General features: G+C 48.8%; 1 protein-coding gene across 5 annotated transcripts; it reads left to right on the top strand.

Moving 5' to 3' along the window:
- The first annotated feature begins 804 nt into the window (after window positions 1-804).
- On the top strand, window positions 805-12,862 carry LOC103169451. 5 transcript variants are annotated; one of them, XM_007664862.2, is made up of 12 exons: window positions 805-1,064; window positions 1,358-1,416; window positions 2,693-2,792; window positions 4,023-4,111; window positions 4,946-5,081; window positions 6,205-6,316; window positions 6,689-6,795; window positions 7,767-7,834; window positions 8,755-8,839; window positions 9,209-9,359; window positions 11,883-12,242; window positions 12,734-12,862. In XM_007664862.2, the coding sequence occupies exons 1-11, from the start codon at window positions 1,010-1,012 to the stop codon at window positions 12,217-12,219; spliced, it is 1,299 nt and encodes a 432-aa protein (XP_007663052.2). In that variant the 5' UTR covers window positions 805-1,009; the 3' UTR covers window positions 12,220-12,242; window positions 12,734-12,862. The 5 variants fall into 5 exon arrangements, with proteins under 5 accessions (XP_007663052.2, XP_007663056.2, XP_007663047.2 ...); XM_007664866.2 differs by having other exon boundaries at window positions 6,689-6,762; window positions 11,883-12,862; XM_007664857.2 differs by having other exon boundaries at window positions 11,883-12,862.
- The last annotated feature ends 4,557 nt before the right edge of the window (window positions 12,863-17,419 follow it).

Raw genomic sequence — 17,419 nt, 5'->3', positions numbered from 1 at the left:
CTGGGCACTCTACTAAGAGCTAGGGAGAGTACAATTTAACAAGCAGACATATTCCCATATCCTTTCCAACCGTCTCTGCCAGCCCTCAGCTCCTCCCCAAAGTGACAACCATCTCTTCCAGTCCTCAGCTCCTCCCCAAAGTGACAACCATCTCTTCCAGCCCTCAGCTCCTCCCCAAAGTGAAACTCCTGACTCTAATAATAATAATAATGGTGTTTATTAAACACTTACTAGGTGCCAGCCATTGTACTAAGTGCTAGAGCACTAGAGACCCCGTTAAAACCCTGGGAGGAGGAAAGTCTAGCTGAGAGCAAGAATTCCTAGACTCCAATTTGGGGATGGTTTTGAAGCCAAAACCTTCAAGACAATTGAGGCAATTTATCTGATTAATTGAGGCAACTTTCCTCCCTGCCCTGCCCACCTTCCAGCTGCTACCCAAGTATCCGGATAAGTCAGGTGAAAGCAAGTTTGGAGCTTGAATGATCTGGGTTACTCGTCTCAGTTTTCCACTTGGCTCTGTGAGCAGAGGTCACGTCGGAGCTTGTCCAGAGCTGAGCACGAAGTTCTCTCCTGAAGACAGCTCTCATCTGCGGCACCGTCCGTCCGGGACTTTCGTGGCCTCGGGCCTCACACCAGCACAAACAAGTTGCTGTGTCCATTTGAGCTTCACTCACTTGTTTGAAATTAACCCCAATGGGGCCAGAGCTGCCCATTTTTCCTCAGTCACGCTCACGGAGGGCTTCAGGTGGGACCACTTCACAAGCATCTCTCCCGGAGCAGACCGCTTCCAGCACCTGGTTCCTATTTAAGCAAGCTTCCGGTGGGAAGGATTCAGTAGAGTTTTCTCTGTGAGCCAGTTCTTATATACTGTTGAGAGGTTTTGTTGTACTGGGGTTTTACTGGATGGTAGTTTTTTTTCTTCTCTCTAGCAAGCATTGACTGTTTCTTGTTGAGAGGAGGGCAGCCTGGGAGCTAGGAAGTGCTCAGTGCTGCTTCCAACCAGACAGCAATGGCCAGGAAGTTCTGGGGTCTCTTGAGGAAAACTTTTTGCTGCCAACTGACAGGTTATGAATCTTGGGTTTTAAGTCTTTCCTAGGAGGGTGGGAGGGCTGGCTTGGGTTGATTTATGTGATGTAAGGAAGGAAATCAACTTTTTGGCCTTCAAAATCTTCCTGTGGGGCTAAAGGTTGTTCCCCCTTTATTGATACAGCCTCCTGTTCCAGTGTTGGACTTCCTGCGTATGAATCCATGAGAGTGGGGTGTTTAATGGGAGAAGAGTTTACTTTCAGTTAATGATTTCAAGTATGTGAATGGGGGTAGAATGTTTCTTCCTCCTCTCCCACTCCATGTCTTCTAGATAGTCTATCTGAGGCTGACTTTCAGAACTTCTCTGACTTGGAATGTGACCCACCTGAGGTAAGAGGGAGGTGAGGGCAGCTTCCAAATAATCAAATACTGCCGTCAGACTGTTTCTTAATGCTTGGGACTGAGTTGTAAAGGCTGCAGTGGGGGCCTAGAAACATCACCTTGAAGAGTGGAGAGATGGGCGGTTGTTCTTGCTCAGTCTTTCTCAGGTGGAGTAGGAATATGTAAAATGAGTGTATTGCTCCCTGGGCTGTGAATAACCAGTCTTCGAAGATTCAGTCTTGACCACTTAAACACTCTTAACTTCATCTTCTTCTCTTGAGAAAAAGGGTGGCCTAATAGAATCAAGACTTGGGTACAGGAGACCTGGTTTTAATTGCAGCTCCTCCACTTGCCTCATGAGTAACTCTGGACAAAATCACTTAACTTTCCTCTGATGTAGTTTCTTCATCTGTAAAATGGGGATTAAATACCTGCTTGTGCTCACTACCTCTCTCTCTCTCTCTCTCTCTCTCTCTCAAGGTATTTAAGTGCTTGCTCTTGTGTCAAGCACTGTTCTAAGTGCTGAGATAGATCCAAGTCAATTAGGTGGGATACAATCTCTGTCCCGCATGGGGCTCAGGATCTAATTTGGAGGGAGAACTGAAGCAAAGAGAAGTCAAGTGGCTTACCCAAGGTCACCCAGCAAGAAATTGGCAGAACCAGGGTTAGAGCCCAGATCCTCTGGCTCCCAGACCCGTGTTCTTCCCACTAGGCCATGCTCCTTCTCAAGTTGTAAGCCCCATGTGGAACAGACTGCCTGATCTGCTTATCTTATCTACCACAGCAGAGTGCATAGTGTGCATGTATTTGATGAATACTACTGCATTATTAGTTCCTTTTCAAGGGGACAGTTAGTGTCTGAGAAACTGTCAATGTATTTGACCTCCCTTTGCACATATCCAGGAAGATGGAAACCTAAAGGGGGTGGTCTGACTACAGCGTGGCTAACTGAGTTGTGGCCAGAAAGGGGAAGCACTAGTTACTGTTGCAGAGCAAACTGAGATCACCTTGGCAGAATGGCAGAAGAGCAGTAGTCCCGGAGGAGGAGGTTTTTGGAGGAGATAGTGCTTGTGGAGCAGAAGATGGGAGGGACTCCAGGAAAGGGAAAACCACTCGGATTTTGGGTCGCCGATGCTACTTGACCCTGTCGAGGCTTCCAGGTGGCCGGTGGGATCTCTCTGAGGGATGCCCCTCCTCCTCCCCCCCCCCCCCCCCGGGGTACCCATTTGAACCAGCAAAGCGGGCTCCGTCCTCTCTCTCTTTCGACTTGTTTCCTCTTTCAAAGGTGAGATCTTACTGGACTGCTAAAGGGACCACGGCAGGATCGCCTAAAGGACCGTGCGTATCCGAGCTGGAGGAGTTGTACTTCCAGGACAGATTGTGTGGTGAGTGGGCTGGGGCTGGGCATTGGGAGGCCAGTCCCCGGGCCACTACCTGTCCTTGGGGGTCAGCTCTGGATCCCATTCCTAGTCTTGATAGAGCCAACCCGAGTATGCCTGGGGTGGGGCAGCGAGGTGGGGAGCGGGGATGGGATAGTTGTGCCTTGTTATAACTCCCTTCCACTGTCTTACTGGACTAGAGCCTGTTAGAAGGGAGTCCAGGAAGCCTTGGGTTTTGTGAATGAGGTTGTCACTCTCCCATAATGTTGCAGGACCTTGTTGCCCTGGGGTACTGCTGGAGGGTTTGTATGTTGTGTCTCTGTTTCTCTGTCTCTGCTTTGGAGCATCTCTGGCTTCTCAAGGAACTGTGTGCCTCTCCAGCTGTTGGGGTGGGGTTAGGAATGCCATCTGAACCGTTTAATCTTGCTTACCCTGGATGGAGGCTCCTGTGAGTTTACCAGCACTTGGCCAAGAGGGAAGTGGAATCCAGCAGTGGAGGGCTGCAGGCAGGGACCACCTCCCCCGCTTAACTCCCTACCACTGTGCAGCCCCAAGAATCACACTCCCGACTCCAACACAAGAGAAGCCACTCACTGGCCACAAGCCAAAGGGGCCTGGGGACGGCAGCTCCTGTGGGTAAGCGGAGGGAAGGAGGGGTTCCTGTCCTCCGCTGGTGAGTCCAGGCAGCAAGGGAAGGGTCTCACTGCTGCTTCCTGTGTCCAGCTGTGTGGACACTGCCCTCACACCCTGGGGTGAGGAGGGCCTGGGAAGAGACTGACTTCTGCCCTGCAAGAAGTAACAGCTGTTGCCATGAAGCCAGAGGAGGAAATATCATCATTCTGCTGACTGGGTGTGGTGGGATCGTGATGACGTGGTGGGGGGGACCCCCATAAATCCAAATAGCTCTGGAGGGTCCCTGAGTGCTAACTAGGCTCAAGCACCCCCCGAGTGATGCATTTACAAGTACCAGATTCATGAAGGAATAAGCACTGTTTGTGTTCACAATGTATGATTTCCCTCTCTGCTGAAGAACCAAAAATGAAGCCTTTTTTTTCAGCAGTTCATGTAGAGAGAGGCCACTGGCTCCCACCCCAGATGGAAGCTCTCTGCTTGACCTGATAACCTAGAAAGAAAATGCCTAGAAAAGCAGAGTCTGCCTGAAGGAGGGAGGTGTCAGTTTTAAACCTCACAAGCTACGGCATTTGCAGTGAGTCGGTCCTTCTCACCTCTCCGCAGGTCTGCAGCATAAATCGAATGATGCCTCGAAGTACAATCAGGAGCAGACGATCTGGGTCTGTGACCTAGAGGACACCGTGGACTTTGAGGTACTGGAAGCAGACCAGAGGGGCTCAGACATCCCTGGCTGCATCTCCACTTGTCTGGGCACTGTGTTGTTCAGCCTCCGCGGTGGTGGTCTGTTCGCAGGCTAAAGCTGCATCGGGATGGGCGCCATGAGCTGGGCCTACTTGGTAGAGAAACTTGATCTGAGTTTGGGGCTGCTACGGCTTAATAACAGTGGTATTTTGTAAGTGCTTAGAATGTGCCAGGCACTGTGCTGGGGTGGATCCAAGCTTGCGGTCTTAATCTCCGTTTTACAGATGAGGTAATCGAAGCACAGAGAAGTGAAATAACGTCCCCAAGGTCACACAGCAGACAAGCAGTGGAGTGAGGATTAGAACCCAAGTCCTTCTGACCCGCAGGCCTGTGGTCTATCCACTAGGCCATGCTGCTTCTCTATGGCTCGGGACCCTTCATGGCCTAGAGGAGCAGGGATGGACCAGAGAAGCAGCACAGCAAAGTGGATACAGCACGGTCCTAGGAGTCAGGCATGGCTTTTAATCCCAGCTCTGCCACTTGTCTGCTGTGTGTGACCTTGGGCAAGTCACTTCATTTCCTCTGTGCTTCAAGTACCTTGTCTATAAAAAGGGAATTGAGACCAAGCCCCATTTGGGAAAGGGGACTGTGTCCAACCAGATTTGATTGTATCCACCCCAGCGCTTAGTACAGTGAACACTTAACAAATAATATTATTATTATCTGACTCAAGACTGAGCCTTCTGCCTGGTAAACAGCATTTTTCAGCTAATATAGGAAACCACTCAGCCCTTCCATACGTGAAAGCTGGGCAAGTGTCTGACTCAAGTCTCCGGTGGGGTTAGGAGCAGCCACGTTGGCCAAGGATGTACAGGCAGACCTCCCGGGAGCTGGAGAAGCAGAAGTCCCTGGAGGACTTGATGAAAGAGAAGCAGATTCTGGAAAAACATCTGCACTGTATGTCCCACCTCCAGCAAGAGGGTAAGGTCGGAGCTCCTGGAGGAGGGTGGAGAATTGACCTCTGGGGTTGGGGCCCTTGGAGGAAGGTGGGTGGAGAATTGGGGTGGTTTTGGTAGAACTAGGGTCAGAGAAGCTTGTTTCGACACCTTTCTCCAGAGCTCAATCCTCTAGGACACCCCTCCCCGCCAACCCTCTCCCTCTCTAAGGTGGCAGTGATTGCCAGTCACAGGAGGAGTAATACTTAGTGAGCACTTACTGCATTCTTTACACTAAGTGCTTGAAATACAAAACAGCCAAGTGGCCTACATCCTGCCCACCGGGAGCTTTGTTATCTAAGGCCTCAGGATGGACTTCTCCACTTCCCCGCCAGAATGCAAGCGCCTTCACTGTAGTCAAATGGGCCTTCAGTTTATCCTGGAGTCTTGGGCCAACAAACAAATGCAGTTTTGTCCTAAATTTCCTCCTCTGCAGAATCCCCTCAATTAATTACTTTTTCTTGAGTACTTTCTGTGTCCAGAGCACTTGGGGAAAATACAATAGAGTTGGTGTACACAGCTCATTCAATCATACTTGTCTCTCTGTGTGCAGAGCACTGCACTAACCACTTGAGAGAGTACAGTACAACAAACATACATTCCCTGCTCACAGGAGCTTCCTACTTAGAATTTACCGTCTGGGGATATGACAGATGTTAAAATTAGGGGAAATGGAGTATAACCCTTAGTACTGTAGACTGCACAAAGTAAGCCCTCAAATGTAATAAAGTGCTGTGGGGTGAATATCAAGTGCTTAAGGGGTATAGATCCAGGTGCATAGGTGATGCGGAAAGGAGAGCGTATAAGGGAAATGTGGGGGGGTTTTGCAGAAGGCCTTTTGAAAGAAAAGAGATGTGAGGGTTTTTTTTGTTTTGGTTTTTCCCCCTTGGATAGCTTGGAAGGTGGGAAGAGTGGTGGCCTGTTAGATGTCAAAGGGGAAGTTCCAGGCCAGAGGGAGGACATGGGCAAAGGGTTGGCAGTGAGATAGATGAAGATACAATTAGTAGGCTGGTATTAGAGTGAAGTGTGCATGCCTTGTTCTTGTCTGTCTGTCTTTGAGGCTCACAGAACTGGCTGGTTCTGAGTCCACTCCAATCTCCCCTTCCTAGTTGCACTCTTACAAGACCAACTGCAAAGGACCAAATTTCCATCTCCACCTTACATCTGTCCCCTGGCTACCTCTCCGTCTCGCCCCGGCTTCTGCTCCCCTGCTCCTGTGAGGTGAGGCTGCTCCTTCCCTCCTAGACTGGGCACTCGATTGAAGTCCACGCCCAGGGGATTCCAGGCGGTTCATCTCAATGCCTATGACCCAATAGGGGAAGCTCTTGGTCTGTGGGAGAAGCCACTTGGTTCACTCACTGAATTGTCTTCGAGTGCTCACTGTGTGCAAAGCACTGTAGTAAGCACTTGCAAGAGTACAATGCAACAAGAGACAGACACTCCATCTGCTGACCTGTAGTGGGTGGCTGGGCCTGCCTCCTCTGCTGGGATTAGCATTCCAAGGGATGGGGAGAGATATGGCACTTCCTGCTCAAAGACCAGTCTAGGAGAAGCAGTCGTCAAGCTGATCCTCTTTCCAATCTTGTTCCAAAGGCTCAACTTCTCCCAGAGAAAGTGCTCGGAAACAGTACCAGAGCTGAAATCAACAAGGAAGGCTCTGCCAGGTGGTATGTGCTCCCACTCCCAAGAGAGGGAAGAAGGTGAGGGGTGGTTACCTCAGCCCCTGTCCCAGCTGACAGACATGCATCGCTTTGGCACAAGTCAAAGTAAACCAGATTGGGCAAACAATCAGACTGAGCGTTTACTGTATTCTAAGCTCTGAGAGAGTATAAGATGAGTCTGTAGATCCATTCCCTGCCCACAACAAGCTTACAGTCTAGAGGGGGAGACAAACATTGATATAAATAAGATATGGACATAAAAAGTGCTGTGGGGCTGAGGGAGGGATGAATAATGGGAACAAATCAGGGTGGATTTAAAAAGGAGGGGGAGAAGAGGAATGAGAGCTTAATCAGGGAAGGCCTCATGGAGGTGTACCTTCTATAAGGCTTTGAAGATGGGGAGAAATTGTCTGGATAAGAAGAGGGAAGAAGTTGCAGGACATGGGCAAGTGGCTTGGTGGTAAGGTAGATGAAATCAAGATACTGTGAAATGGTTGGCATTTCAAGGCTGTGGGTGTGTGTTTAGGAGGCAGAGAGAGGGAGGTCGGGTGGTGGGGAAGAGCAGGCAGGAACCCTTGAGGCAAAATCAAAGAAAATCAGTGATCTGGCTTAAAGGAAGGAACTCCTGCATCTAGCATAGCTATGTCCTCTAGTCTTGCTTCCTTTTACAGGGGGATGGCTTAGTACTATGGGTGGTTTCCTGCCCTCTCCATTTTCTCCTCTTTCTTCTCTCCCCATTTCCCTCCACATATCCACACCCCCTCCCCCCAAAACAGTTTCAGTATTAGATCAAGCTCCTAAATACTGTGTGCCTGGCTTGTTGGAAGGAAACTGGTGAGTCCTCTGCCTTGAGGTTTTCCTGGGAACAGCCCAGAGGAGGCTGGTCAATTCTTGGCTCCACACACTCTCTTGTGGTGGTCTGGATCTCCTTTTCCCAGTCCCCTCTCCCTGCCCGCCCCCAAACGGAAAGCAGGCAAAGCCAACCGAGTCTCCTTTGCCTTGTGACCCAGGTGAGTCCCCACCCGTGAAGGGCACTGTGAAGGAGGTGCTGGACACACTGACCAAGCTGACTTCAAAGGTGCGTGGCCCTGCTGGCCCCTCACCATTGTCCAAATTGTCATGGAGGGTGGAACTCCACCAAGGAAGCCGGGATTGGAGCTGGGGAGCATAGTCAGTGTTGCTCTAGCATGCAGACCCAGCTGACCCTGGAGGCCGCTGAGACTTTGTCCCAAATGACATACTGACAGTGACCCTCCTCAGCCCAAAGTGACACTGGGTAGGGGTGGAGGGATGCTGACAGGGTCGTCCCAACCCCGAGCCAGGTTTGGGTCTGGCCTGCCTTCCCAGATCCGAGCTTCCTCCTGATCTCTGGACCGTGTATGTAATCATCAGTACCGTGTGCAGAGCACTGAATTAAGCACTTGGGAGACTCCAACAGACCTGGTAGACATAGTTCCTGCCCACAAAGAACTTTATCGATAGTATTGAGTGCCCGCTGAGTGAAGAGCACAGTATGGTATGCTCCTATGTGAGCAGATGTTCACCTAATACTCATTTTTTAACCACCTGCCTCAGCATCTCTGACCACTTTGCCTTAGTTCATTTATTCAATTGTAGTGAGCGCTTACTCTGTGCAGAGCACTGTACGAAATGCTTGAGAGAATACAGTACAACGATAAACAGATGTAATCCCTGCCCACAATGAGTTTAGAGGCTGGAGAGTCTTCAGTCTAGTCCCTTAACTCGTTCCTCGTTGGATTGAAGTACAGGTGTGGGGGCGAGAGAGATGGTATGTCAAAACCCTCTCTCAGCCAGATATCTAAGTGGGCTGGATGGGTCCCAGGACCTCTTGCTGGTCCTTCCTCCCTCTCCCAAGATGGTGGGCTGTGCCCCATTTGACGTTCCATCAGGCCGGAGGATTAGACGAGAACGGAGCTGCCGAGAACGGACCACCTAACGTCACTCTCTCCCGCCTTCTCCCTCCCTGGTCGATCGCAGGCGTCTACTACTGGGGCAGCAGCCAGAGAGGGCTCCACAGTCAACCTCATAGAGGAACAGCCAGATGGGGAGAATCTTTCAGCAGGTAGCTGAGCTCTGGGGGATGGCGGGATCATGAAGTGGGGCCTGGGGAGGCGAATGAGCAAGTCCTGAGTTCCTGATCTCACAGCCTCTAAAACTTGTGACTCAAACGTTAGTTAGCACTGCTTTCTCTTACTACCTCCACTTAGCATAGCTGCCAAACATTTAGAGGCCCCTGCCTACCCCCAGAGTTAGCAAGCTTGTGTGGGGAAGGGTTTCATCAAGAGTTCAGGCTCTTGGCCTTTGGCCAGAGAGCCAGGCTGAGAGCCTCTACCCTTACTCCAGCTCACTCTGGGGAAGATATGATAAAGATCGCTGTGATGGTTGAGATTCGACTAGCCATGTTAATCACAGGTTTTCTTTCTGCCAATAGATGGACTTTCCTCCTCCTCCTCCAATGACTCCAGTTTAAGCCTCACACCAGCCCTCTCCAAATGCCAAATGAGGAAAATCTCCAGTCACAGTGATCTAGCTGATGCCCCTGCTTCCCAGGATCTTGGCCATGGTGAACTTGACCCACAGAGGTAATATTACATTAAGTGCTTGCTAAGTACTGGGGTAGATACAGGCTATAAGATCAGCCACAGACTTCCCTCCTCAGGCTTATGGTCGATCTTGTCTCCACAGATGAAGAAACTGAGGCCCGGAGAGGTTGTGATTTTTCTCAGGGTTACACAGGAGGTTAGGGGCAAAAGGGAACTTTATCCCAGGCTCTCTCCTCTATGCCAAGCTGCCTTCCCTTCTTGGAGGGGCTAGAACCTCAGCTAGTTGCTATGATTCTTGTTGCTTGTTGTTAGGCTACTGGGCTGATGAGGCCACTTAGCAGTCAGTCAGACTAATAGAATGCGATGTCCAATGCGAAAGCCAAGTTGGCCAAGCCTAATGGTGGTGGTGGTGATGATGGTGCTAGGGCAAGTGAAAGATAATCGGGTTTGAAATGAGATTGTCTCAGAAGGGAGAGCAGCTATGGAGTTTCCATTTTGCTGATGAGGAAACTGAGGCATAGAGGAAATTAAGTGACTTGCCTAAGGTCACAGCAGACATGTGGAGAACCTGACTTCAAACTTTGGGGGATGGGGATTGGCCATGCTGAAGGACGATTGGATTCTAGGCACTCAGTTTTAAAAGAGTCATCCCTTCCCAGAAGGTAACTCTGAAGTGGACTTAGAGGTACTTAATTGTGGCACTAAAATAGAGGTTTGACTTTCTCTCACATCTAGGCCTCGTTCCCTCCTATTATCCTGGAGAGTGAAGTGCAGGGTGTAGGGGCCTCTGAATTTAAGCTTTCTGAAGGCAACCCAGCATTTACCTCTGGGGCAGTGGAATTTGTTGCCTGCCCAGCCCACTCCTTCATTAATGGTCACTGGGAAGAGGTGGGGAGCTTGTCACATAGACCAGAGTGTCAGAACACCCTCATAGGTAGCTAAGATTGGAAAAATTACTCAAGTGGTTAAATCAGTTCTCTAGGGGGGTGCTTATCCTTTGCTTTTTTCCTGTTTTATTTAACAATAAAGGGCTGGTGGCTGATGTCGTGAAGGTAGAACTGACAGGATTTAGTGGTGAGTTGAATGAGAGAGAGGAGTCAAGTTCAAAGTTCAGTTTTAACCCTAACAAGCTTGAGGTGAAGGGAGGACAACCCAGTAGACATGTCTTGAAGGCAGGAAAAAATGCGAGACTGCAGAAAGGGAGAGATCAGGGCTGGAGATGTAGATTTGGGTGTCAACAGCATAGAGGTGGTGGTTGAAGCCATGTGAGCAAATGAGCTCTCTGAGGAAGTAGGTGTAGACGGGGACTCAGAACTAAACCTTGAGGGACACCTACGGTTAGGGGATGGGAAGCAGAGGAGGATCCTGTGAAAGAGACTGAGAATCAGTGGCCAGAGAGATGGGAGGAGAAAACTATCAGCAACTATTAGTTGGAAAGTTGTCCTAAGACACGAAATTGGAAGAGGGGCTTCCTGGGGGTGTGGCTGGAAACTTGCAGAAGTCTATTTCTAAAAAATCCTCACTGATCTCCACCATCCAGCCAGTCAGCTTTTCAGTACTTTAAGCTATCCTATGATGCTTGAATCTTAGGTAATGCTGTCTTCTCATACTTGGGTGAGACCCTTGAAGGTTTCAAAGAACAGCAACTTTGTTTTGGCTATTCTCCTGTTCCTCTCTTCCCCAAAGCATAGACCCTTCAGGTTGTCTGCACACCCTCCCCATCTCTCTAAACAGAGAAGGGACAGGGAAAAGAGGGGACAAGAAAGGTCTCAAGATCTCCATTTTTAACCAGTATCACAAGAGCCTTAAGTCTCTGTGATTTTTGCCAACAGCCCTGTGTTGTATCTAAGACCTCGTAGTAGTAATAAAGTCTTCACTCATTCATTCAATTGTATTTAATGAGCACTTACTGTGTGCAGAGCACTGTACTAAGCACTTGGAATGTACACTTCGGTAACAGATAGAGACAATCCCTGCCCAACAATGGGCACTCAGTCTAAAAGGGGAGGCAGCAAAACAAAACAAGTAGGCATCAATACCATCAAAGTAGAAAAGAGAAGCAGCGTGGCTCAGTGGAAAGAACCCGAGCTTGGGAGTCAGAGGTCATGGGTTCGAATCCCTGCTCTGCCGCTTGTCAGCTGTGTGGCCGTGGCCAAGTCACTTCACTTCTCTGTGCCTGTTACCTCATCTGTAAAATGGGGATTAACTGAGCCTCACGTGGGACAACCTGATGACCCTGTATCTACCCCAGTGCTTAGAACAGTGCTCTGCACATAGTAAGCTCTTAACAAATACCAACATTGTTAGAATCATAGCTATATACACAGTTAAAAGTGTTTAAATGGACTGTTGCTAGGAGAGAATGCCCAGAGGAAATTCAATATGGTCACTGTCCTTTGGGGCTCCATTCCTAATATGTGAGGGTGTTGAGACCAGAGAGGCTAGAAGGGCACCATGAGGAAGAGATGGTAGAGTAATCCCAACTGCTAAGGCTTGGGTAAAACCTTTCCCAACAGGGTGGGCCCCTCTAAAGCATGGGGGACCTAACTCTGCTTCCTCTAGGGTGGAGGAGTCTTCTCAGGACGGCTCTGAGGAGGACCAGCAGGACATCGGCTGGGAGAAGGCCAGTCTCACGTCAGCAGAGCTCCCTGCATCTCAAGCCGGCAGAGCGTCAGTCATCGGGGAAGAGGGCGGTGGCGGTACACCCACGCTGAGTAGTGAGGAAGCAGGGTCCGGAGAACAGTGCCAAGAAGCTGGTCTGACTTCTACCTTGAGCTGCTTGGCACCCAGATCAGAAAGCAAGCACGAAGAGTCTTCTGACCTCACCGACTCCAGCAAGCCCGAAGGTCATGCCGGTTTTGAACACTTCTCGCCCACCGCCGAAGGTGCCTTCTGCTAAAAATGTGGTAACAGCTGGTCCAGGTAGGTAGAACGCTGCCAGGGAAATGAGGGGCAGAAGGCATGTGACACCAGGGACCAGTGGCAACTCAGATGTATCCTCCCAGAGTAGGATGGAGGTGGGGAGGGGTTACACAGGGTAAGGGGTGCAGCTATAGCCACAGCAGGTTCTAATAGTATTGTTAGAGGCTGCTGCTAGGTAGACCTCAATGCCGATCAAGAGGGAGAGGACTTGAACCAGGGAAGGATAGCCAGCCTGCACTTGCAATGTCTTAATAGCCAGAGTTCTAAGCAAGATTTATCCCCACCTCCTCTTTACCAAACTTTAAATAATGCCCCCAGTCCAACTCATTTTTGTGCTAGAAAGACTTTACAGATTGCATCTTCCCTCACTTCCTAAATTAGCCTCATACTTTGCAACCTCCCCCCAGCGCCACAGTCGTGCTACTGAGCATTTTCCCAATAAACCAGTCTAAATAAGGGTGAGTTAGCGCTGGCCTGCTACACTTTTTCAGAACTCACCTCTGTTCCTGTCTTGACTGCTGGGAGAAGGAAGAATAATTCCCAGTGATAGGAAGAGTTTGCTGCTTCTCCTATGCCTCCAATTTTAATCCTGTTTCTGAAATAAAGTAGTTGAGAACTCAGTCTCTGATCTTCTATTCCCTATGACGGAGCCTTCATCTTCCTTTCTTACGGATTGGACATGGGCATCAATTAAGTTGGCCACTAGATAAGAGGAGGGAAGAGATGTTGCTAAAGTCTGGATCCAGTCTGTTCTACCTCCTCTTCTTTCTCCCACCAGTTGGAGCAAGGAGCACTTTTAAGAGGCTGAACCCACATGCAGGTGTCTTCCTCAGATTCCTGCTGGATAGTTTTGCTGTCTGATTCGGGCTCAAAAAGTGAGCTGAGCAAGGATGCTAAGCATCCTCATGTGCAGAAAGTTTGACTCTCTTCACTCTATCACCTCTGCAGTTAAGCAGGGGCCATTGGGAGGAAGGGAATGGATAAATGGGAGTAGTGGATCAGGTCACTGATCCAACTGCTTAGAAACAACTCAAACAGTGCCAATAGGTGCCTTTTGGCAGGTGTGGGCAAGCCTATTTTGACAATGTTCTGGTTCCCCTTAAAGGCTGAGGAGGGGATCAGGCAGGGTATTATTCCTAGCAGAGGCTTTAACACTTCCCAAAAATGACTGGGCAATGAGAGCCATTCAGAAAGCTGGTTGGGGCTTCCTAAATTAGAAGTATTCTTCACTGCCACACCCCCTCCCCTTCCTCCATCCAGCAAACATAACTACTCCCACCTTTCTCTCCGCCAAGCAAATGCTCTCTTGGATTTCTGCATTGTGGATGATGAACCTTCTTGCACCCTTACCCCACTGATTGCTCTCAGGTGCTCCTGTGGTGGAGGGGAGAGCGGGGAGGAAGTGTGGTTTTTCGCAGCTTCACGTGTCTATTGGGCTGGGGCTGCCACTAAGTACCCATCTCAGCCTATGGTTGTGTGTTTCTCTAGGGAACTGGACCCCCAGCTTATGTTACTAAATGTTGACTAGGTGGCAAACACTGTTCTTAGCATTGGGGTTGGACACAGTACTGGTCCAACGGGGCCTCGCACTCCATCTTGGCATAGGTGGGGCCAAGAATGCTAGAAGTGGATGCCCTCAAGGCAGTGAGAGAGTGACCAGTTATTCACTCTACCTCTCTGCACCGTGGACCAAAAGTAGCTGGTTCTCTGGCCCCCATCTCATGAGAACTGCAAGGTTTTGGTAGTGATAGTGGTTGAAGGCCTCTTGCCACATGGTAATGTATCACCTCCTTCTGGAAGAGAGGGGTATGTTATTCCATGCAGGTATAATAGGAGGAGGAAGGGCTGTCTCATTTTCAGTGGAGATGGTGATTTCCCAAGCTTGTACCAGCTTTTTACCTCCCCTCCCTACCACTCTCCAACTCTGTCAGCCCATAAGGTTTAACTCTCCATCCTGCTCACTTGCAAACCTGCACTCGCTCTCCTGGGAAACTCAGTCTCTGCTCCTGTAGCTTCAGCTAGTACAAAATAATAAACTGTGGTATTTAGTTCTTATTCTGTGTAAGGCACTGTTCTAAGCACTGGGGTAGATACATACAAGGTAATGGGGTTGGACACAGTTCCTTTCCCACAAAGGGCTCCCAGTCTTAATCCCCATTTTTTACAGATGAGGAAACTGAGGCACAAAAGCTAAATGACTTGCCCATGGGGCAGAGCTGGGATTAGAATGGAATATGTCTATTGTTACAGTGCACTCTCCCAAGTGTTTAGTACAATGCTCTGCACAAAGTAAGCACTCAAACATGATTAAATGAATGAACCCAAGTCCTTTTGATTCCTTGGCTCGTGCTGTATTCACTAGGTCATGCTGCTTCTCTAATAATAATTGTGGCAATTTAAGAACCGTAGGTGCCAAGTTCTGTACTAGGTGGGGGTGTAGGTACAGGTTGGACCCGATCCCTGTCCCTAAAGTGGCTCACAGTCTAAGTAGGAGACAAACCAGGTATTGAATCTCCACTTTACAGATAGGTAATTGGAGACAGAGAGAAGTAAAGTGGTTTGCCCAAGGTGTCAGAGCAGGCAAAGGGCAGAGGTGGGATTAGAATCCAGGTCCTTTATTTCCAAGGCCTATGTTCTACCCATGAGGCAGATTAATTCTCACTAATGACCTGTACTCAAATGGCCCCCAAGATTGTCCTGGCTAGCCCCAACCTCTCTCTCTGCAGTTTCATATTTCCTCCAGTCTCCAAGATACCTAATGATGATTGTGGCATTCAGGGCTCTGGCTGAAGCAGTAGCCCAAGAAATGCAAATCTCAGGGAGTGGTGGAGTTAGGAACAATGGGAAATTCTTCTCACCTGTTATCTCTGCTGCAGCTCTTCCCCATTGCTGGTGTTGTATGCATACGGTTGTCTGTTTGCTTTTTTTAAAAAAACCAATCAGTAATATTTAATGAGTACTTACAATAATAATAATGTTGGTATTTAAGTGCTTACTATGTGCAGAGCACTGTTCTAAGCCCTGGGGTAGATACAGGGTAATCAAGTTGTCCCACGTGAGGATCACAGTTTTAATCCCCATTTTACAGATGAGGGAACTGAGGCATAGAGAAATTAAGTGACTTGCTCACATCACAGAGCTGATAAGTGGCAGAGCCGGGATTCGAACCTGTGACCTCTGACTCCCTAGCCCATGTTCGTTCCACTATGTGCAGAGTACCATTCTAAGTACTTGGGAGAGTACAACAGAATTAGTAGAAACACTCTGTCCGAAACGAGTTTACAATCCGGGGAGACAGATGTTAATATGAATACATAAGTAGTTTATAATAATTTAAAGATATGTACACAAGTGCTGTGGGTTTGGGGTGAATATCAATTGTCCAAAGGTCACAGATCCAAATGCATTGATGATACAGAAGGGAGAGCCAGCTGGGGAAAAGAGGTGCTTAATCAGGGAGTGACTCATGAAGAATATGTGGCCTTCGTTGTGCTTTGAAGGTGGCGAGAGTGGTATTTATGTGCCGGGCACTGTTCTAAGCACTGGGGTAGATACAAGCTAATCAGGTTGGACACAGTACCTGTCTCACATGAGGCTTACAGTCTTAATTCCTATTTTACAGATGAGGTAACTGAGGTGAAGTGACTTGCCCAAGGTCACACAGCAGACAAAGAACAGATCAGGATTAGAACTGTTGCGGACCGCCTCAATTCAGGTCCTTCTGACTACCAGGCCTGTTCTCTAACTATTAGTCATGCTGATTCTTGTGTGAGGTTGCAGGAGAAACTTGGCAAGTGCCTATATTGTGTGATTCTTTGTTGAGTCTGGGTTGTTTATTACCAAGCAATCTAAAGAAGTGGTTGACATGAGATAAATGGATCAACTGCATTTATTCAGTGCATTTTCTATACTGTGAGGCCACTGTGGGCAGATATTGTCTCTATTTGTTGCTGAGTTGTACTTTCCAATCGCTTGATATAGTGCGTTGCACACAGTAAGCGTTCAATAAATAACGAACGAATGAATCCTGGGTACAGAGCACTGTATGAGGGACTTGGGAGAGGGCATATGGGTTAGTAGACATGAGCTCAGTCCTTAAAGAATTTGTGATCTAGCAGGAGAGATTTAGTGACACTTAAATACTTTGGAGATACGAGGAAATAGTGTTTACTGTATGGCGTGGAAACCAGTAGGTGACAGGAGCAGCTGTCTGGGTCTGAGATCTACGCACAGGCATCTCAGTAGTGGGCAGAGGAGAAATGGTGACCGCAGAAGTGGGGGGCAGCCAGGGACCAAAGAACACACTTGGAGTTCCCCATAATTGGTGGCTAGAGCCCAGAGCCAAGCGGTGAGAGGACTGCCCAACCTTCTAAATGTTGCACGTTAACATGCTTGTCTCTAGACTGTAAACTCAGTATATATAGGGATTATGGCTGGTTACTGTTCTATTGTACGCCCCCAAGCACTTAGTACAGTGTTTTTGCAAACAGCAAGCGCTCAACACATACGATTGGATGAAATGTATTTGGTTGGCCTAGGGGGTCAGGCCTATGTGCCCACCAGGCTCTCTGCTGGCTTTGTTCTATGTGCTACCCAGAGACAAGGCAGAATTCTGTGGTGGTCAGTCATCACTTAGAAAAAAAACTACTTTGAAAAATGTTTCTGTCCTGTCACATGGTTAGTCACGGTAGACTCCACCCCTTTCCAGAATAAACTCCCACAAATAAGAGAAGATAAACAGGGCTGCAATTGGGGTGAGCACATTTTTATTAACTATTCACTGTGTGTTCTTGGGCATATCTAAGGGAGAACGTAGCGATAGTTGGAGAGAGAGCTCCAGTCGCAGGGAAAATCCACCGGCAGGCTTCCCCTAATAGGCTGCCAGCTTGGTGTGGGCAGAGAATGTACCTGTCATCTTGGGTTGTATTATACTCTCCTGTTTAGTACAGTGGTCTGCATTTAGTAAGCACTCAGTAAATACTACTGATGGTCCTAATGATGACAGAGGTCTGGGAATGTCTTGGCTGGATGTTGAGGAATGGTGAGTCAGGGGTGCTCCAAGATAGCTAGTGATGAATTCCGGAGGACGTTGGACCATCTGGCTAGGATGGGATTGGGTGTGGTCCAGGAAAGTGGAGAAGCTATTGTGACTAAAGATTTTTTTTGGGGGGTGGGAG

The sequence above is a fragment of the Ornithorhynchus anatinus genome, chromosome 5, assembly GCF_004115215.2.
Source record: "Ornithorhynchus anatinus isolate Pmale09 chromosome 5, mOrnAna1.pri.v4, whole genome shotgun sequence".
In the NCBI taxonomy this organism is placed as follows: domain Eukaryota; kingdom Metazoa; phylum Chordata; class Mammalia; order Monotremata; family Ornithorhynchidae; genus Ornithorhynchus; species Ornithorhynchus anatinus.
Note: the sequence above shows the minus strand (reverse complement) of the source record. Positions and strands in the feature narration are given on the sequence as shown.

What these genes read in the sequence shown, in the direction of transcription:
- LOC103169451 (XM_007664862.2), top strand. Translation starts at nt 1,010, where the DNA reads ATGGCCAGGAAGTTCTGGGGTCTCTTGAGGAAAACTTTTTGCTGCCAA. An exon ending in TTTTTGCTGCCAACTGACAG is followed by an intron (nt 1,065 to 1,357) that starts GTTATGAATCTT and finishes CATGTCTTCTAG; the next exon opens with ATAGTCTATCTGAGGCTGAC. An exon ending in AGGACACCGTGGACTTTGAG is followed by an intron (nt 4,112 to 4,945) that starts GTACTGGAAGCA and finishes CGGTGGGGTTAG; the next exon opens with GAGCAGCCACGTTGGCCAAG.